The sequence below is a fragment of the Coffea arabica genome, chromosome 1e, assembly GCF_036785885.1.
Source record: "Coffea arabica cultivar ET-39 chromosome 1e, Coffea Arabica ET-39 HiFi, whole genome shotgun sequence".
Classification (NCBI taxonomy): domain Eukaryota; kingdom Viridiplantae; phylum Streptophyta; class Magnoliopsida; order Gentianales; family Rubiaceae; genus Coffea; species Coffea arabica.
Window position 1 is genome coordinate 47761441 of NC_092311.1, and position 19169 is coordinate 47780609.

A 19169-nucleotide genomic window follows, 5' to 3' on the forward strand; every position below is an offset into this window, starting at 1 on the left:
CTCTAGTTTCATCGCTCCTCAGCGAACGGCCCTTTACCATATATGAACACCATTTAATCACTGTGTGCCGAGATTGCAGACGTGGTTAATCAATTTACGTCTTAGGATAGTCAGGTAAAGCAATTCTGGTGTTTACTCATACAAAGTTGTGAACCTGAAATATTAGTTGACGACTTAACAGTAATACGGGCCAAAAAAAAACTGATTAACGAGATGTATTGTCTAAAAATTTCAATTAATAAGGGTAAAAAGAAAAGGGGGCATAAGGAGCCCAATTCATAACTATCGCCAACAAAAGCAGTATTGTGCACTGCAAAATCGCCTGATCATTATCTTTAATCAACTTCCTCAATCTTTGGTCCTGCACCACTTCCACCGCCAACAGATGGACCATCCTCATCCATAGCTCCCCCCATACCACCATCAGCACCACCCTGGTACATCTTGGCTATGATGGGATTGCAAAGGCTCTCCAGCTCCTTCATCTTGTCCTCGAATTCATCTGCCTCAGCTAGCTGATTACTGTCAAGCCACTTGATGGCCTCCTCTACAGCATCCTCAATCTTTTTCTTGTCGGTGGGCTCAAGCTTGGCACTGATCTTCTCATCTCTTATTGTGTTCCTCATGTTATAAGCATAATTTTCTAGGGCATTCTTCGTATCCACCTTCTTCTTGTGCTCTTCATCTTCAGACTTGTACTTCTCTGCCTCCTGCACCATTCTCTCGATCTCTTCCTTGGAAAGCCTGCCCTTGTCGTTGGTGATGGTAATTTTGTTCTTTTGACCAGTGGTCTTATCTTCAGCAGAGATATTAAGGATACCATTTGCATCCATGTCGAAGCAAACAGTGATTTGAGGAACACCCCTAGGCGCAGGAGGAATACCACTCAATTCAAACTTTCCCAGCAAGTTGTTGTCTTTGGTCCTTGCTCTCTCACCCTCATAGACCTGAATTAAAACTCCAGGTTGGTTATCTGAGTAGGTCGAGAAGACTTGCTCTTTCTTTGTGGGGATGGTTGTGTTTCTGGGAATCAAAACAGTCATAACTCCACCAGCAGTTTCCAGACCAAGGGACAGTGGAGTAACATCCAACAATAACAAGTCCTGCACCTTCTCATTGCCTTCACCGCTCAAAATTGCAGCTTGTACAGCAGCACCATAAGCAACGGCCTCGTCAGGGTTAATGCTCTTACAGAGCTCCTTCCCATTGAAGAAGTCCTGCAACAATTGCTGAACCTTGGGAATCCGAGTTGATCCTCCAACAAGCACAGCATCATGTACACTGCTTTTGTCCATCTTGGCATCCCTCAAACACTTCTCCACAGGTTCCATACACTTCCTAAACAAGTCCATATTCAGCTCCTCAAATCTCGCCCTTGTGATTGTTGTGTAGAAATCAATACCCTCGTACAAAGAATCAATTTCAATTGTAGTTTGAGCAGTTGACGAGAGGGTCCTCTTTGCCCTTTCACAAGCAGTTCTCAACCTCCTCAATGCTCTTGGACTCCCGCTGATATCCTTCTTGTTCTTCCTTTTAAACTCCTGTACGAAGTGATTAACCATTCTGTTATCAAAGTCCTCACCTCCCAAATGGGTATCACCAGCTGTAGCCTTGACCTCAAAAATACCCTCCTCAATTGTGAGCAAAGAAACATCAAAAGTACCACCGCCCAAATCAAAGATCAAAACGTTCTTTTCACCAGCGCTAGTAGCTTTCTTGTCAAGCCCGTAAGCAATGGCAGCAGCTGTGGGCTCGTTGATGATGCGCATAACATTCAGGCCAGCAATGACACCAGCATCTTTAGTTGCCTGACGCTGCGAGTCATTGAAGTAAGCTGGAACTGTAACAACCGCATTCTTGATTGTCGTACCAAGATAGGCCTCCGCAACCTCCTTCATCTTTATGAGCACCATCGATGAGATTTCTTCAGCTGCGAACTGCTTTTCTTCGCCTTTGTAGTTCACCACTATCATTGGCTTGTCACCAGGGCCAGCAATCACTTTAAAGGGCCACAACTTCATGTCATTCTGCACTGACGAATCACTGAACCTCCTTCCTATCAATCGCTTGGCATCTGAAATCCACGAAAATCAAAGTATCACAGATTAGATACAACGGCTCACATTCTGCTATTTTGCATATCAGAATTACCACTACTCTAGATGATCGCTTGAAACCTAACATATAAACCTTAATCAACCCGAAACAGAACCTGAAATACAACTTCAATCCGCCAGAAACACACACCTTATTATCTCTCTCCCTCTCTCATTTATTTCTTTCTTTCCCTTTTTTTCGTTATATGAACTAAACTCAAAATCTCATAATTAAAGACCCAAACTCAAATCATCCAGTTGCACCCACCTTCGCTTAAGAAAAAAATAACATGCAAGAAATTCAGAGGCGGTGATCAACCAAACTTCAAAAAATTAGCTCCAGGATTCATACTTTATTGATGATCCACCACATCTTACAATAGAAATTAGAAGATTCAAACTATTTGATGCATAAAATAACAAGTAATAAAAATTCCGAAAGCATTAAGCAAAGAGCGAAAAAGAAGAAAGAATTGCATACCAAAAACAGTGTTGGTGGGATTCATAGCCACCTGATTCTTGGCAGCGTCACCGATGAGACGCTCCGTATCAGTAAAGGCAACATAGGACGGCGTCGTTCTGTTTCCTTGATCATTAGCTATGATCTCGACTCTGTCGTGTTGCCAAACTCCGACACACGAGTAGGTCGTCCCCAAATCGATCCCGATTGCAGGCCCGTCACCTTTTCCGGCCATGTTTCTCTCAAGAAATTCAACAACAGCGTACAAAATTCAATAGATTATCGAAAAGAATACTTTTGCTTGTTAGCAGAAGGAAAGAATAGTGGTTAACAAGACTAGGAACTTTTTCCTTGAATGGGAAAAGTGGTAGACGGGGACTGGGTTATAAAGGAAAGTTTGATTTTCCAGAACGTTCGGACAGAAAGTTGTGAGCCGTCGGATTGGGCTTTCTGGGTTGATTAATTAACCATCCCGCCTCCCCTTTCCTGGCGGTTTCAACAAGGGTCACTCTGGTTGGTTCGAGAAAATTCGGGTTTGCTTTTTGAGTTTTTGATTTACTAGTAGAAGTCAATTTGATGACCAGAACAGGTGTGGTGTGGGTCGTTGGAAGATCTTGGGTCGTTGAATTGGCTTTTGGTAGGACCGTGTCGGCGTTTCATTTTAGCGCGTGCAATTGGTGTGCTGTTTTCCGTAATCGGCCAATCAGCTGGATGCCATCTTTGCCGCTTGCCAAGTGGGGAAGCAAAACATTTTCGTGGACTACTTTCTTTTTGAGTTAATTTTACTTTGCCGGCACCATCTGAATGTACCGAAATACTACTAGCACTTAATGTGATTCCGATTTCTTTTTTTTTTTTAAACATGTGATTCCGACTTCTGATTCATTGTCAATTGTACTGATCAATTTTACCTCGTCCTCTCGTATTATAGCTACGGATGGCAATGGGGCGGGGTTACTTCCCCTATCCTCCGCCTCATTGTCAAATAATTCCCCCCGTCCCCCGCCCCTTGCCCCCCACCCCCCATGGTCCCCCGCGGTTTCCCGCGAAAAAAGAAATCAACTTATCATAAAATGTTCATTTACAATAATTCACTGAATTTTTTATTAGGTTGCACTTGATTGCTCCTCTATGTATATCTGATTTTTCAGTTACCAGCCCATCTCCTGACCAAAATATATCATTTGGAGTTATTTCAGCATTATACATATATCCATGGCTATCTTTTTTTTATATAATACTAAAATCTTAAACCATTTAATTGTCGTAAAACGAGTATTAGAACATAAGATGCCAGAGATTCATATCCAAAGCCACAGCATAGCTTTATAACAACATAGAGCTTTTCCCATTAAGTAATAGCATTCACAGGTCTCCTGAACTAATTAGCTAAAGATGACCCCCACCATAATAAGTTATATCCATGGCTATCTAAAAGGATTGAACAACTCAAAAATTTATGCACACAAAAGCCTAGTACATGAAGCAAAAAAAAATCAGAAGCAAGCCTATACGAAAAACAAAACTCTCCTCGTATGTCCAAGCATTTTTTAGAACTAACAGGAGAGAGGAAGAATTCCCAAACACTAACAAAAAATACCTTGAACAGTTAGGGGTTTTGTTACTTTTGTGTATTTATATATATATATATATATTTTATATGCGGGGGATGGGGCAACATACATCCACCCCATCCCCCGTCCCGTTTTAAGGCGGGGGTAAATATTTTGCCACCGCCCCATTTGTACACCCGCGGGGCGGGTGTCCGCCCCCATTGCCATCCCTAATTATAGCCCCCTTGTGTTGGTGGAATTCTCCTTTTAGACATTCAGCTTGATTGCATTGAAGTTTTCTAACGTAGGGGTGCTACCAAGCCACTTACGAGTGGTTTGATCAAAAGTTTGGCTTGAAATCGATTTGATCGCTGCTCGTTATACGTAACAAGTTAAGTTCGAGTATCGAAAATAAATATTTGAGTATTCGATGAGTCCAATTGAGTATTTGTATTATTTATATATTATATATTTTAATTATATAATGATTATTATGTGTTCGTATTTTAAAAATTTTACATAAAATAATGTTTATTAAAAAAATGATGGCTGGAAAATGGTAATCTGATAAATCTAAAAAGTAAAAAATTAAAAACAAGAAAAAAATCACAAGTATAGACTCGCGCTCAAACTCGAGTAGCTCGAGTTTGATATTTACTCGAGTTCAAACGAGTCGAGTTCGAGTTTGATTTTCATTATATCGAGTAGAGTTCGAGTTTCAATTTCTGTACTTATTCGAGTTTGAACTCGAGTAATACTAACAGTGATCAAGTTCGAGTTCGAGTATAGTGCTACTCGAACTCAAATCGACAACATCTTTATTCCTATGAAGAAAATTTTACATGATCATATTTTTTAATTATTTTTAAATTTTAATATATATCAAAATTTAATTATTTTTATTTAATATGCATCAAATTATTATAATATTTTTTATAAAAAAATTCAAAAAATAGCAATCCAAACAAGATTTTTTTTTCTAGCACTCCTTTGGTAGTTGACGTGTGTCTTGTAAAGAGCTTGTACGACTAAGAATTAAGATTAATATTGTATTTTTTGGCCGATGAATATTGCCTTTTTTTTGTCAATTAATATCACCTATGCATGGCCCTAGATTACAGCTTGGATATGTCATATTTATGATGCCATAAAGAAAGGAAAAAGGGAAAAAAAAATTAGCCGACAACTCTCGATGCACTTTTGTAATCGTTCTTTGTTGTGTGAGCTTGACACATTGACCCTCAAGTCCATATATAGGTTTGTCTTTGCTTATTATATTACCATTTTCTACGCTAACAACGTATATGGAGCATTTTAATTTAAAATTTTTCTAACGAGTGTCCATTAATTATCCATTAGACAAATCCTTTAATTTAATATTAATAGATTAAAATGAATGACATGTAATCTCTGTTTGTAAATTTTAAAAATTTCTCTTTGCATATATACGCATTTAGACCGGTTAGTATTAAAAAATTACATTATCAATACATCAAGTCTTACTTGTTAGGAGCAAGACCACAGTGATTTGCACATACATCCTGTATGACTATCTACCATCTTGTTGGTGGAGAGTTACATGGGAGAATTGTCTAGCTTCAATCATCTAAAATAATGTAAGGCTTAATAAAGACGTCCAGCCTTACCAAAATTACAATTTTTCTATACCAAAATTACAATTTTTCTATATCCGCGTTACTCAAACAAGTGTATAAGGCCATTCTCAATGTTATTGTTTTGCTTCAAAATTTGCTCATTATGTAATGCATCGAAATTATTATGCATAGTGTCACTTTATTTTAGCTAGGCTTGAAACTTAGATTCTTACTTGATTCAGAGTTTTGATAAAAACTTTAGATAATAAACAATGACGGACATAGGAGCATGGGTAGGAAGTAGGAACAGACGCCTCTTAATTGAAATTAAATCATTTGCCCCCTCAATGTTTATGATGAATTATTTCCAAATCCCTTCTAGTTTTTCTGTACAAAATGTTCTCTTAAGTGTTATTTTATCAGTCACTGGCCATTTGGTCCGGTGGTCATCCCCTTCTTTGGGGATGCTGGAGGTCAGGGGTTCAACTCCTGCCTCCCACAACTTGCCACTCTACGTGGCTGGTCTTTGCCCCCGCGGGGTAGTTCGTGCGGTCCGCTCCCCCTCCTTAGGATATGACGATCTTCCTGACTTGTCTAGGGTTCGAGTCCCGTGTCAGGCCCCAACGTCTAAGGGATGTCGTTTGGTGAGGAGTGTATAAGATCCCATTCATTTGCTGTTATGGGATCATCAGAAGCTTAATACCAGAATCACTTTCTCTCTCTTCTCGGTTAATCTCTCTTGCCTTCTCTCTCTTTTCACTCAATTCTCTCTTCTCCCCAAATTCTTTTCCCAAATCTGCTACTGACCGAACCTGGCTCAGGAGCTCTTGCCTAACAATTGGTATCAGAGCAGCCGATCCTTGGCTGCTGGAGGCACCACCCATGGCTGAAAACACCAGGTATCGTTCTCTGGAGGAACAGCTCAAGAAACAAGAAACTCGACTTCAGGAGGTAATGGAGACCATTGCCGCAGCTCAGACCTCCTGCCAGAATAGCTTGCAGCAGAAACTTCAGGAGGAGCTTGGGCAGAACAACGCGAAGGTAGAGGCGATGGTAGGCAACCTGGACCAGAGGTTCAGTAAGATGGAAATGAAACTCAATGCGCTACTGAAGGTGATGATGAAAGAAAAATGTATGCCGGAGACAGAGGCAGGCTCATCGGAACCACTCCTACCGACTCCTCCACCGCATTTTAAGCTCATGACGTCCACAGAGGTGCATGGAGCTCAACCGGAGGTTAGAGCTAAAATTTTTACTCCCAGCTTGCCAAGACTTGAAATGCCTATGTTCGCATCTGGTAATCCTAGAGAATGGTTGAGGAAATGCCATAAATACTTTTTGAATTATCAAATACCTGAAAATCAAATGATAGATATGGTAGAAATGTTTTTAGAAGGGAGAGCTGATAATTGGTTCCAGGGAGTTAGACTGGAAAAACCTAGGTTGAATTGGTCTGAATTTTGCGAGCTGTTGTGTGAAAGGTTTGCAGGGAAGTGGTCACGTGATGTGGTTGAGGAATTCAACAAATTACAACAAAAAGGGACAGTAGAAGAGTATGAGGAGAAGTTTGAGGAATTGAAAACGCTCATGTTGATCAGGAATCCTAGGCTGGATGAAGGTTATTTTATATCCACTTTCATTAGTGATTTAAAGGATGAAATTAAACCAATGGTCAAAATGTTCAAACCACAGACTCTATCCAAAGCGTTTGAGGTTGCTGAATTGCAGGAATGCTCACTGGAAACCATGTCCAAGCAACCTAAGACCTCAGGAAGGACTGCGGTTGAACCTAAGTACGGGATGTTTAGAAACCACAGTAATAGCCAAAACAATTTCAACTCCTATAAACTTCCTGCTATTGATCCTACTAATAGGAAGGTTGACACTAGATCCAGAGAAGTGAGTAGGATTTCAGCTGAGAAAATGCAGTATAGGCGTAAGCATGGCCTATGTTATAGATGTGGGGATAAATTTGGAATTGGTCACCAGTATAAGTCTGGGGGATTGAACTGTGTAGGTATAGAGGAAGAGGATGAAGCTGAATTCGAAGATGCGGAAGGAGAACAAGATGAGCTGACTGGGAGGATAGGAGAATTGGCTGAAGTGTCACTGAATGCTCTAGCAGCAGCAATACAGAGGAAATCTATTTTGCTACTAGGCAACTTAGGGGGATACCTATCAAGATCCTGGTGGACACTGGTAGTTCTGACAGCTTCATACACTATCAATTGGCTAAGTCTTTTCAGCTCCCTTATCAAACAGTCAGACCTTTTACTGTAACTTTGGCAGATGGCACTGACATCACTAGTGGCACAATTTGTCCAGGTGTTAGATGGTTAATACAGGACTATCAGTTCCAATTCGATCTGAAGATAATGGAGTTAGGGAACTGGGATATCATCTTAGGAGTTGACTGGATGTGTCAATTCAGTCCCATCATTTTTGATTTCCATGCACTCAGTATTGCTCTTAGCAGCAGGGGTGACTTATTACATCTCCAAGGCTTCATTAACCAACCTGTGATGGAACTAGTAAGGGGTAAAGATCTTAGAACATTTATACAAGAAAAGCAAAGGAGCTGTGCCTCTCTACAGGTGGACTCCCAGGGCAATCAAGAGGAGGATATTCCAGAACAAGTGGCCTCAGTCTTGCAACAATACTCTCAGGTGTTTGAAACCCCTCAAGGACTGCCTCCTGAGAGGGAATTAGATCATCAGATTACCTTGAAGCCAGGAGCAGAGCCATTCAAACTTAAACCTTACAGGTACCCCCACGCACATAAATCTGAGATTGAAAAACAGGTGGCTGAAATGCTTACAAATGGGATTGTTAAGCACAGTTGTAGTCCTTTTGCTTCTCCTGTGCTGTTGGTTAAGAAAAAAGACAATACGTGGAGGCTATGTGTGGATTATAGGAAGTTAAATGAACTTACTGTCAAGGACAGGTTCCCTATCCCAAACATTGATGAGCTATTGAATGAACTACATGGGATTAAGTACATGTCTAAACTAGACCTCAGAGCTGGATATCATCAGCTGAGAGTCAAGACAGCAGACATACCTAAGACTGCTTTCCAGACACACCATGGCCATTTTGAATTTTTGGTGATGCCATTTGGCCTCACTAATGCACCAGTTACCTTCCAATCTTTGATGAACAGAATATTTCAACCTTATATGAGGAAGTTCGTATTGATTTTCTTTGATGACATTCTGGTTTATAGTCCTACACTGGAAGTACACGCACAGCATTTGAAGATTGTGTTGAGCATCTTAGCTGACAACCAGCTGTATTGCAAAAAGTCTAAATGTTCTTTTGCTCAAACTTCAGTGGAGTATCTGGGACACATTATTTCTGAGAAAGGAGTGAGTATGGACATGAGTAAGGTGAAATGTATCCAGTCATGGCCTACTCCTGGCACAGTTAAGGACTTGCGAGGATTCTTGGGGTTAACTGGATACTATAGAAGGTTCATTAAGGGATATGGGATCATCTGCAAACCATTAACTCAGTTGCTGAAGAAGGAAGGCTTTGTATGGAGTCACAATGCTCAGTTAGCATTTGAAGATCTCAAAAGGGCCATGACTACTGCACCAGTTCTTAAAATGCCAAATTTTGAACTTCATTTTGTGATAGAAACTGATGCTTGTGGTGTGGGCATTGGAGCAGTGTTAATGCAGCAGGGCCACCCCATAGCTTTCATTAGGAAAGCCCTCTCTCCTCAGAACTTAGGGATGTCTGTTTATGAGAAGGAGTTGTTGGCCTTAGTGTTAGCAGTGACTAAATGGAAGCATTACCTTGTGGGGCACCACTTCATCATCAAGACTGATCATCAGGCTCTTAAGTATCTGTTGGAGCAAAGACTTACCCATCCTTTACAGCACAAGTGGCTTACCAAGTTACTTGGCCTGGACTACGAGATTCAGTATAAAAAGAGGACTGAAAATGGGGTAGCTGACGCCCTGTTTAAAAAGAGGTTGGATGGAGTAAACGAGGAGCCAGACAAAGAAAAGCACCTCTGTGTGCTCTCAGCTGTGCAACCAATTTGGGTGAAGGAGCTAGTGGGGAGTTATGATGGTGACATTGTAGCTTTGGATATCATGTCTCAATTGTTGTTAGACCCTAATGCTTGTTCAGGGTACCAACTGGAGAAAGGATTGCTCAAATTCAAGGGAAAACTGTATGTGGGAGCAGCTAATGGAATCAGGCACAGTTTGCTCAAGGCTCTACACGATTCAGCTGTGGGGGGTCACTCTGGTCAAAGAGCCTGTCTACAAAGGATACAATCTATATTCTACTGGCCAAGCATAAAAAGGGATGTTGTACAGTTTGTTCAGGCTTGTGATACTTGTCAGAGGAATAAGCATGAAAATGTCCATTATCCAGGACTACTGCAACCACTTCCAGTTCCTCAACAGGCATGGACACACCTGACTATGGATTTTATCGAGCAGCTGCCTCTATCTAATGGGTATGATACCATTCTGGTAGTGGTGGATCGTTTCACTAAGTACAGTCACTTCATGAAGTTGTCCCACCCTTATTCTGCACACCAGGTAGCTCAGTCGTTTCTTGACCAGGTGTATAAGTTGCATGGTCTACCGGAGTCCCTTACCTCTGACAGGGACAAAGTCTTCATTAGCAAATTCTGGCAGGAGTTGTTTTGTGCCTTGGGGGTTGGATTGCAGTATAGTTCATCATATCACCCTCAAACTGATGGTCAGAGTGAAAGGGTTAATCAGTGTCTTGAAAGCTACTTGAGGCGTATGTGTAGTGAACATCCATCCAACTGGAGTACTTGGTTGTCTGTAGCTGAGCTGTGGTATAATACTAATTTTCACACAAGTCTGCAGCTGACCCCTTTTGAAGCTTTATATGGATATAAACCATTGCATCTACCTTTAGGACCCTTCCATGATAGTGTTGTCCCGGCAGCTGTTGGTATGGTACAGGAGAGACTTCAGGTTCTAGCAAACATCAAAGATAATCTGGCCAAGGTTCAGAATCGAATGAAGCACTTTGCTGATCAAAATAGGACAGAGAGGTCCTTCCAAGTAGGTGAATGGGTCTTCCTGAAACTGCAGCCTTATAGACAGCAGACAGTGGTCATCAGGAAGAGTTTAAAATTGTCTCCTAAGTACTATGGACCCTTCCAGATTATTGAGAAGATTGGTGCAGCAGCTTACAAGCTACAGCTTCCGGAGAAGGCCAGAATACACCCAGTTTTCCACATTTCTCTGTTGAAGAAGAAGGTTGGGGTAGGCCAGGGCACTGAACCTACCCTGCCTGAGTTTGATGCTTCTGACCAGTGTATTTTACAGCCGGAGAGGGTAGTAAGCAGGAGGGTTGTTCTACGAAACTCTCAACCCATCATTCAGTATTTGGTCAAATGAAATCATTTGCCAGAAACTGAGGCATCTTGGGAGGACAAAACGTTCATTGACAAGCAGTTTCCTGATTTTTCAGCTTGAGGACAAGCTCATTCCTTATCAGGGAGGGAATGTCAGGCCCCAACGTCTAAGGGATGTCGTTTGGTGAGGAGTGCTGTGCGTTTGGTGATTGTATTGCATAACGTCTTAAACGATGTAGTTAGATTAATTCAGTTAGTTAGAGTTAGTTGCAACAGAAAACAGAATTGTATAAGATCCCATTCATTTGCTGTTATGGGATCATCAGAAGCTTAATACCAGAATCACTTTCTCTCTCTTCTCGGTTAATCTCTCTTGCCTTCTCTCTCTTTTCACTCACTTCTCTCTTCTCCCCAAATTCTTTTCCCAAATCTGCTACTGACCGAACCTGGCTCAGGAGCTCTTGCCTGACATCCCGCTGTTAACGTGTTCGGTGTGAAGTGGGGCCTCCTCTCCCGGGTCGCAGGGGATTAGTCGGGCCCCGTAAGAATTGACCCGGACACCCCTGTGTAGACAAAAAAAAAATGTTATTTTATCAGTAAAAATAGTTTCCTTTTACTAGTACGACTATATATATTTTTTGGAAATAATAATATAACTCTAATTTAACATACAATTCATGTAATTACTATAGAATACAATTACTACTAGTATAACTATATTTATTTACACATTTACACGCACAGGCATGTGGTCAAATAGTAACCCCATAACTAACAACTTTATCCCATCTTTTTTCCAACTCCATTAATTTTATTTCAAGTATTATTCTTTCAACATCATTGATCCTGGTTCGCCCCCTCAAATTAAAATTTTGTGTCCATTCTTGTAATTATGTACGAGTTCATATATATATATATATATATATATATTTCCCTAATCCATTTACAAGCTTCGTATTATTACATGCATACGTACTCGTACGGGTCATACGGTATAAGTACCAAACTTATCCATGATAGCAGCCAAGAAGCTAATTTAACCACTTAAACAATCTTGGCCTAAATATCATATCATTTCCATCAAATCTAACCCACCATTTTCCTTGCTTTTATGCGGCAGTAGTGTGCCGACCGTGCACGAGTCTTTGCCAATTTCATTTTCCAGCCAAAAGAAAATTTTAAAAAATTGCCAACTACAACGGAGTAGTACTACTACTACTTAGACCAAATAAATAAATAAATAAAATATATTAAAGATTCGGATAACACACGTCCAAATATTTTTATCCCACACTTGTTCTCCACTCCCCCGCAGGCTGCAGCTCCATCATCATCCATCATCCACAAAATTTTCCTCTTCCTCCCACAACACCTCTCGTTCCCCTTTCCGCTCATGAATTGAATTCTTTTCTCTCCTCTAATTTCCTCTCGCGGAGGAGAAAAGAATTCAATTCCTCTCTTTGATTTGAATTTTCCCATGGCGAAGACTATAATTTCTTCTCCATCTTTTCTCGAAACTCCACTCCCTCCCCTCCCTCGCCATGCTTTCCTCCCTCAACGCACTAGACTTATCAGTACCACTAGAGTCAAATTCAGCCTGCACGAGCTTCCTCCTCCAATTCACAACTCAATAGATTTCGGCGCAATTGTTAGCCGGGCCGAGAGCTTGCTCTACACTTTAGCTGATGCAGCTGTGGCTGTCGACCCGGCTACTGGTGGCGCTGCCTCCGACTCCACTACCGCTGTTGCTCAGAAAAGCGGAGGCTGGTTCGGCTTCATTTCCGAAGCCATGGAATTTGTCTTGAAGGTTATGCTCTTTTTACTAGTCCTGATTATCCGTTAAGCAGTGATTTCTGCCGAACTTTTATTTAGTTATTTATTTATTTATTACTGATATAGCTGGGTCCTTGAGAAAAAAACCTGTTAACCTCGGGTTGATTGATGAATATGTCACGTGATTGCCGTAATCTGTTTGCGATTACTGCAAATTGATTGGGCTTTGATGGATAGTTTGCGTGTTGCTGTGAATATTAAGTATGGTATTAAGTATTGAACTATGGTACAAAGTAAAGATCAATTTGAGGTTATTGATGAGTGTGCAAAACGACACAAATGAAGTCGAAATAAGTAAAATTAGTATGCAAATTACTTTCTTTTAAGTGAGGCGCAATCGAACTTTCATGAAAAGGTTTTGATTCGCAGAGGTTTATCCATATCTGTTCTACAAGGACTTATCATTTCATTGGACCTATAAGTGGAAAATATCACATTATTTCTTGTTTTGTCGAGGCTAAGTCGAATGTTTAAGGAAGGAAACTAGTTTAGAGAGTATTGTGCTTCCTTTACCTCAAGTTAAATGAAAGCTTAATCCATTTTCCTGCTTTATTCCGTTCAGATACTAAAGGATGGGCTTTCAGCTGTGCATGTGCCATATGCCTATGGATTTGCCATTATTTTGCTAACTGTCATTGTAAAAGCTGCCACCTTCCCTTTGACCAGACGACAGGTGAGGTTTGTGGTGCCACTACCATCAAATCAAGAAGACATTCACTTTTGGGCTGATTGGAAGAATTTATTGAACTAAAAGATTGCCACGCCAATTTTGCATTTGCGTCCTAGACTATTGCATCCTCTTTCCCCTAATGTCATGGAATTCCATGTTCATCAGAACATTCTAATTTGATAAAGAATAATGTTTTGGAAGGTTGAATCCACCTTGGCAATGCAAAATCTTCAACCAAAGATCAAAGCAATCCAACAAAGATATGCAGGAAACCAGGTCAGTTACCTTTCTAATTCTATTCTTATTATAGAGAAATCCACAATTCTTGACACTGAAATCATGGTCTTATTGGTCAGTTAATTGTAAATTTCTTCTAAGATGAAAACTGAAACTAGCAGTAACTCTATTTTATCCTATCATAGGAAAGAATACAACTTGAGACAGCACGTCTCTATCGGCAGGCAGGAGTTAATCCTCTTGCAGGTAAATTTGGGTTAAGCATTTCAGTTACTTATCTTTTGCAATAAAAGCATGGACTTGTTAATTTTTTATTTTTTTATTTCCATTTTTTTGCCTTTACTTAGTCTTATTACGAATGTTGTAACTGCGAGAAGCTACTATTCTGATTTATTATAGACTTGCACCTTTACTTAGGATGCTTAATTTGTGGCTTGACCCTCTACTGCATTCTCAAGGAAACTGAGGCAACTATACAAAATTGGCATCTCAAGATACTCAAAGCTGTTGTGGTTGTTCTTGGGCATTAATTTATTTCAATGCCATTGCTTATTATGTCATCAGCTTCAATCCTAGTTTAATTGTTGTTACTGCTGAATTGCTTGAAAGCTTCCTTGAGCTTGTTCCTCAAATTTCTTCTCCCAAAAAATCAGCTAATCTAGTTCTAGGTTCACGTGATCTGTTATCTCCATTTTGATATTATTTATTCAGGTGTTGGGATTGTCATGCTAACTACACCAGTGCTTTGAATGGTTAACAGGATGTTTCCCGACTCTAGCCACAATACCAGTCTGGATAGGTTTATATCAAGCTCTTTCTAATGTGGCAAATGAGGTATTTGAGAATAAAAGTCATTTTTTCAAAGTGATTTTAATGCGGATAAATTTTATGTGTGCAAAAGTAGTGACTGCAGAATTGTTGTTCAAAATTATGAATTATAGGGACTATTGACAGAGGGTTTCTTTTGGATCCCTTCTTTGGGAGGCCCAACTACAATTGCTGCACGCCAGAGTGGTTCTGGAATTTCTTGGCTCATTCCATTTGTGGTAATTAATTCTTTGCAATCCTATTATGTTCTTCTGGTGAAGTAATACTTGATCCTTATTTTTTTATTGCATTTGTTTTTCATATGGTGATTTTTGACTATCATGTGTATGATACACTCTTAAAGAGCCATCATTTGAAAAGCTAGTTTATGTTTGTGTCAAGTAGCAAGGGTCATACTTAATTGGTTCCATGTGGTTGCAGGATGGGCATCCTCCACTTGGTTGGCATGATACTGCAGCATACCTTGTTCTGCCTGTCCTCCTAATTGTTTCTCAATATGTATCGATGGAAATCATGAAGCCTCCTCAAGTAAGAACTAAATTCATCTTTGATAATTTGCTTTCCTTCAGCGATCTTCCCTTTCCTAATTTTGTTTTTGTTATTTTGGTAGACGGATGATCCGGCACAAAAGAACACTCTTCTTGTTTTCAAGTTTCTTCCATTGATGATTGGTTACTTTTCCTTGTCTGTTCCATCTGGATTAACCATTTACTGGTAAGAATCGCCAAGCAGTTCACGCAACCATGTGTATATGTCCCTTGCACGTTTCTCTTTTATAGCGTCAGTATCAGTGCAAACTGCTTGGATACACTGGATCAAGAATTTCTAAGTTGACAATGGTCACACAGTTCGAGAGAACAGTTATCTTTTCGTTTTGAGAATGAGAAAGTTCTAGTTATCTCTTTTTGGGTTGTGGGATTAGTTAGTATTTCCTGGTCTAAATATATGCTTGCATTGTCTGACTAATGTTGGTGATGCATCCAGCCACTGAACCTTGGACTAGAACTGTAAAGTGAAGTCTCTACATGATTATTTTTTATTTTGAAATCTCATTATGCATTTATAGGCAACTCAACTATGAGTTTGGATACCACTTTCTTGTTGATCTTTTTCAGCTAGGCTATGCTGCTTTATGCTGGGGTCTGTTTGATGCTTTTTTTCTGATGACTGGGATCAGTATATCATGCATATTGCTTTCATTCATGAAACCTTTTTGTTCATTTTGCTGCTGGAACTAAAGTTCAATATACCTTTCTGCTAAGAGTTCTTTCTTGTTGATCTTTTTCAGCTAGGCTATGCTGCTTTATGCTGGGGTCTGTTTGATGCTTTTTTTCTGATGACTGGGATCAGTATATCATGCATATTGCTTTCATTCATGAAACCTTTTTGTTCATTTTGCTGCTGGAACTAAAGTTCAATATACCTTTCTGCTAAGAGTTCTTTGTTGTCACAAGCATCTTCATCAGACATTTTTTCATATAAAGTTTGAGCATGCTTACCACTAACTCTCGTTATATTTGCCCTTGACATATGAACCTTAAAATCAGTCCTTAAGGGGTTGGCACTAAATGTGATCCTCTTGTTGGATGAATAGGTTCATAAATAATGTGCTGAGCACGGCACAGCAGGTATGGTTGCGGAAATTAGGTGGTGCAAAGTCTGTTGTAAGTGAGAATGCAAGTGGCATAATCACTGCTGGACGTGCAAAACGGTCTGCTTCCCCGCCTGAGCAAACTGGTGAAAGGTTTGTGTCTTATATTTTAGAGTTGATCTGTTTTCTTTGAAACGCTTCTGGTAGTCCCTTAATGGTGAAATTGGGAAAATTTTCAGATTCAGGCAATTGAAAGAGGAAGAGAAGAAGAAAAATTTGAGCAAGGTTGTATCTACAGTAGAAGTTGAGACATCAGTGTCTGTCTCTGATTCTGGAGACGAGCCAGATGAAGAGGCCAAGTCCAAGGTAAAATTCAGCTTGTAATGGTCAACCTAATGAGCTAAAGTTTACCTGGGATTCCCTGAAAACGTTGACAATGAATTGTTTTATTTACTGGTCAACTAGGATTGAGGAGTCAGAACTAAATCCTCAACCTCTTTGTTGTGCATTGGCCTCTATCTACTCATCGCTTTCCATGTTCAATGTTTTATAATTAAGGACTTATTTTATTTGATGAAGCATATTGAGGTTATATATCAATCATCTAGTAAATTTCAATAGATTTTTATTGTAGTTATGTCCACATTTCTCTGTCTCAATGATTCATTAACGGAATTTCATGTCATTTTCTTCTTTGTTTCATCAGGCCGGCCAGGTAAGTTTCATAGATTATAGGAATTTTTGAATAACCTGACATTTGCATGTAACAAGTGAAATTAGCTACAACTTTGACTTGCGCATTGACTGCTGTCTTTGTCTTTATCAAGTTTATAATAGTCAAAGATGGGACATGGAAATCTAGTTTCCTTCTTCTTATGAGTCAAAACTGAGATGAAGTGATGAATGCGACATGCTTATGGTTTTGTGGGGCAGCAGAAGTAGAGTGGGCTCACTGTTAAAAGTGACTTAATTAGCAACGAATGGACTTCTGACTAAATTTAGTCATTGACAAGACCTGGAGCTTAGATGCATACTTTCATGTGATATCACCATATGCTTCGGAACTTTGAGAGAATTCTGAAAAACATTAAAGAATGTTTTGTTTGTGAAGATTAAGTATACCATGGCTGCCCAAAATGAGGATTTCTTTTCTGCGTCCTGAGTAACACACTTAGATTAAAATCTACTAGTACAGCACACAATATCCAGCATTTTTCTGTTAGCTCGGGAGATGGCTATCCTGGAAAACGATATGGAAATTGATGTAAAAGCATAAGCTCTTTGAGCTTGACGAATTCACCTTAAATCAGGGAATAAACAATTTCTTAGGACCAAATTGGAACTAATACTACTTTTTAGGAAAATAAATCTAAAGATCTTTCTTTTATAAGTCTCTTGCATTGGAGTATCATATCTGCTTAAATGTTGCTGACAGGATAATGAGGTTCTGGAAGAGGCTGTTGCTTCAAGCGCTGGTAAACCAGTTCCAGAATACAGTAGACCAAGGAGGAGTAAGCGGTCAAAGAGGAAGCGCGCGGTATGATAATCTTATGCTAAATTTTGTTAGTTGTGAGTTAACCGTGTATCTCTGAACACTATGTACTTTAGTCAGTGTATAGTGGCCATTTTTCATGCTGGTCATTTTTTTGGAATTGTGCTAGCTGTACCAATTAGTCAATCATTTGATAGCTCGAACAAACCACATATTAATGACAATAAGGCTGCTTTTTCTGGTTTATTAGACCTTATGTATAATTACAAACTTTCAGATGTTACGAAATCCTATGACATTGAATATCAGAGTGAAGGGCACTTAGTAGTTTAGTGGGCGAATTGTATGTATTTGGTACTTGAAAGCTTCAAAGACCACTTTTATCGCAGGACATTTTGCAAAGTTGTTTCTCATAAATCTAGAACATTTTTTGGCTACCCTTTGGCATCTAAATATTAAGTTAAAGAAGTGGAACATTTCTGCCCACATAATCGTACTTTTTGAAAGCTGATTATGTCTATTTGGCAAACCACAGGGAATAACACAAATTTGGCTTTTATTGAACGGGTTATTAATTTCCATCCTTGAATAGACTTTGTTTCCAAGCATGTGTTTCCAGGTTGAGATGCGAAAGCATGGCCTTGTGGTGATCTTCTGGTTTTCTTCACTAATCTGATGCTTTACTTATGGTTCTAATTCTTGCTTTGCTTTGATATCACTATCCTTAGAACTGACTGCTATTTATCTAATGTAGCAAACATGATTTGAATGTCAAAGATTACCCGCTTTTCTACAAAGCAATAATCCTAAGCATAAAGTTCATCTGAATTACAAAGATACATCTAACCTCCTGCAACTTCGAGAAATATTGTGTTCCCACAGTGAATAAGTACAATGATCGCTTTATGTCCTTGATGGTGGGAGATGGTTTCCACTTGGGTTTGGTCCAGATGGTGCTTTACGTGTTTTCTTCTCATTTGCCTGCATGAATTATTCATCCTTTAGGTATATAATGAGCCACACGACCATTTTGTTAAGTAAAATGGTGATAAAAAGATATCAAAAGAGAGTAGGCAGGAGTACTTCACGTACGAAATTACTTGCAGTGTGCCCCATTCTGGATTTTGAGTTGAATTCTGCAGGGCTGATCTTGAGATCAACTGTGGAAGTGATTCAGAAAGTAAACTTCTTAAGACAAGACATGTGCATGTATATATACTCCTTAAACTTGCTCCTTATTGATATAAATAAGACTCAACATTATGTTAACGCAAGAGAATCTGTAGGAAAAAAGAGAAGAGTTTGGGCTGGGGGGAAATGGGGACCAGTTGCATACCTGATTTTGTAGCTTGAACCTTGGAGGTGAAAGTGAAATGGTGTTGAAATGTGGTAAGTAGAAGCCATAAAAAGAGAAGACGATAGAGGAACTGGGATATCTTCATATTAAGCACGGTCACTTTGAAG

General features: G+C 39.6%; 2 protein-coding genes and 1 non-coding gene across 3 annotated transcripts; 1 reads left to right on the plus strand and 2 right to left on the minus strand.

Moving 5' to 3' along the window:
* Positions 1-218: 218 nt before the first annotated feature.
* LOC113708791 (heat shock cognate 70 kDa protein) lies at positions 219-2925 on the minus strand. Its single transcript, XM_027231394.2, has 2 exons — positions 2578-2925; positions 219-2074 (listed from the first exon to the last, which is right to left on the minus strand). The coding sequence occupies exons 1-2, from the start codon at positions 2789-2791 to the stop codon at positions 336-338; spliced, it is 1953 nt and encodes a 650-aa protein (XP_027087195.1). The 5' UTR covers positions 2792-2925; the 3' UTR covers positions 219-335.
* Positions 2926-12339: 9414 nt separating this feature from the next.
* LOC113708800 (inner membrane protein PPF-1, chloroplastic) lies at positions 12340-17951 on the plus strand. The gene is made up of 11 exons (XM_027231403.2): positions 12340-12861; positions 13450-13560; positions 13759-13833; positions 13980-14040; positions 14555-14628; positions 14736-14840; positions 15043-15150; positions 15233-15336; positions 16217-16366; positions 16453-16579; positions 17649-17951. The coding sequence occupies exons 1-11, from the start codon at positions 12532-12534 to the stop codon at positions 17754-17756; spliced, it is 1353 nt and encodes a 450-aa protein (XP_027087204.1). The 5' UTR covers positions 12340-12531; the 3' UTR covers positions 17757-17951.
* Positions 17952-18547: 596 nt separating this feature from the next.
* LOC113708809 (uncharacterized) lies at positions 18548-19169 on the minus strand. Its single transcript, XR_011818421.1, has 3 exons — positions 19042-19169; positions 18798-18865; positions 18548-18686 (listed from the first exon to the last, which is right to left on the minus strand). It is a non-coding gene; the product is annotated as an uncharacterized protein (transcript).

What these genes read in the sequence shown, in the direction of transcription:
- LOC113708791 (XM_027231394.2), bottom strand. Translation starts at nt 2,791, where the DNA reads ATGGCCGGAAAAGGTGACGGGCCTGCAATCGGGATCGATTTGGGGACG. An exon ending in TCCCACCAACACTGTTTTTG is followed by an intron (nt 2,075 to 2,577) that starts GTATGCAATTCT and finishes CGTGGATTTCAG; the next exon opens with ATGCCAAGCGATTGATAGGA.
- LOC113708800 (XM_027231403.2), top strand. Translation starts at nt 12,532, where the DNA reads ATGGCGAAGACTATAATTTCTTCTCCATCTTTTCTCGAAACTCCACTC. An exon ending in TCCCTTTGACCAGACGACAG is followed by an intron (nt 13,561 to 13,758) that starts GTGAGGTTTGTG and finishes ATGTTTTGGAAG; the next exon opens with GTTGAATCCACCTTGGCAAT. An exon ending in AAATCATGAAGCCTCCTCAA is followed by an intron (nt 15,151 to 15,232) that starts GTAAGAACTAAA and finishes TTATTTTGGTAG; the next exon opens with ACGGATGATCCGGCACAAAA.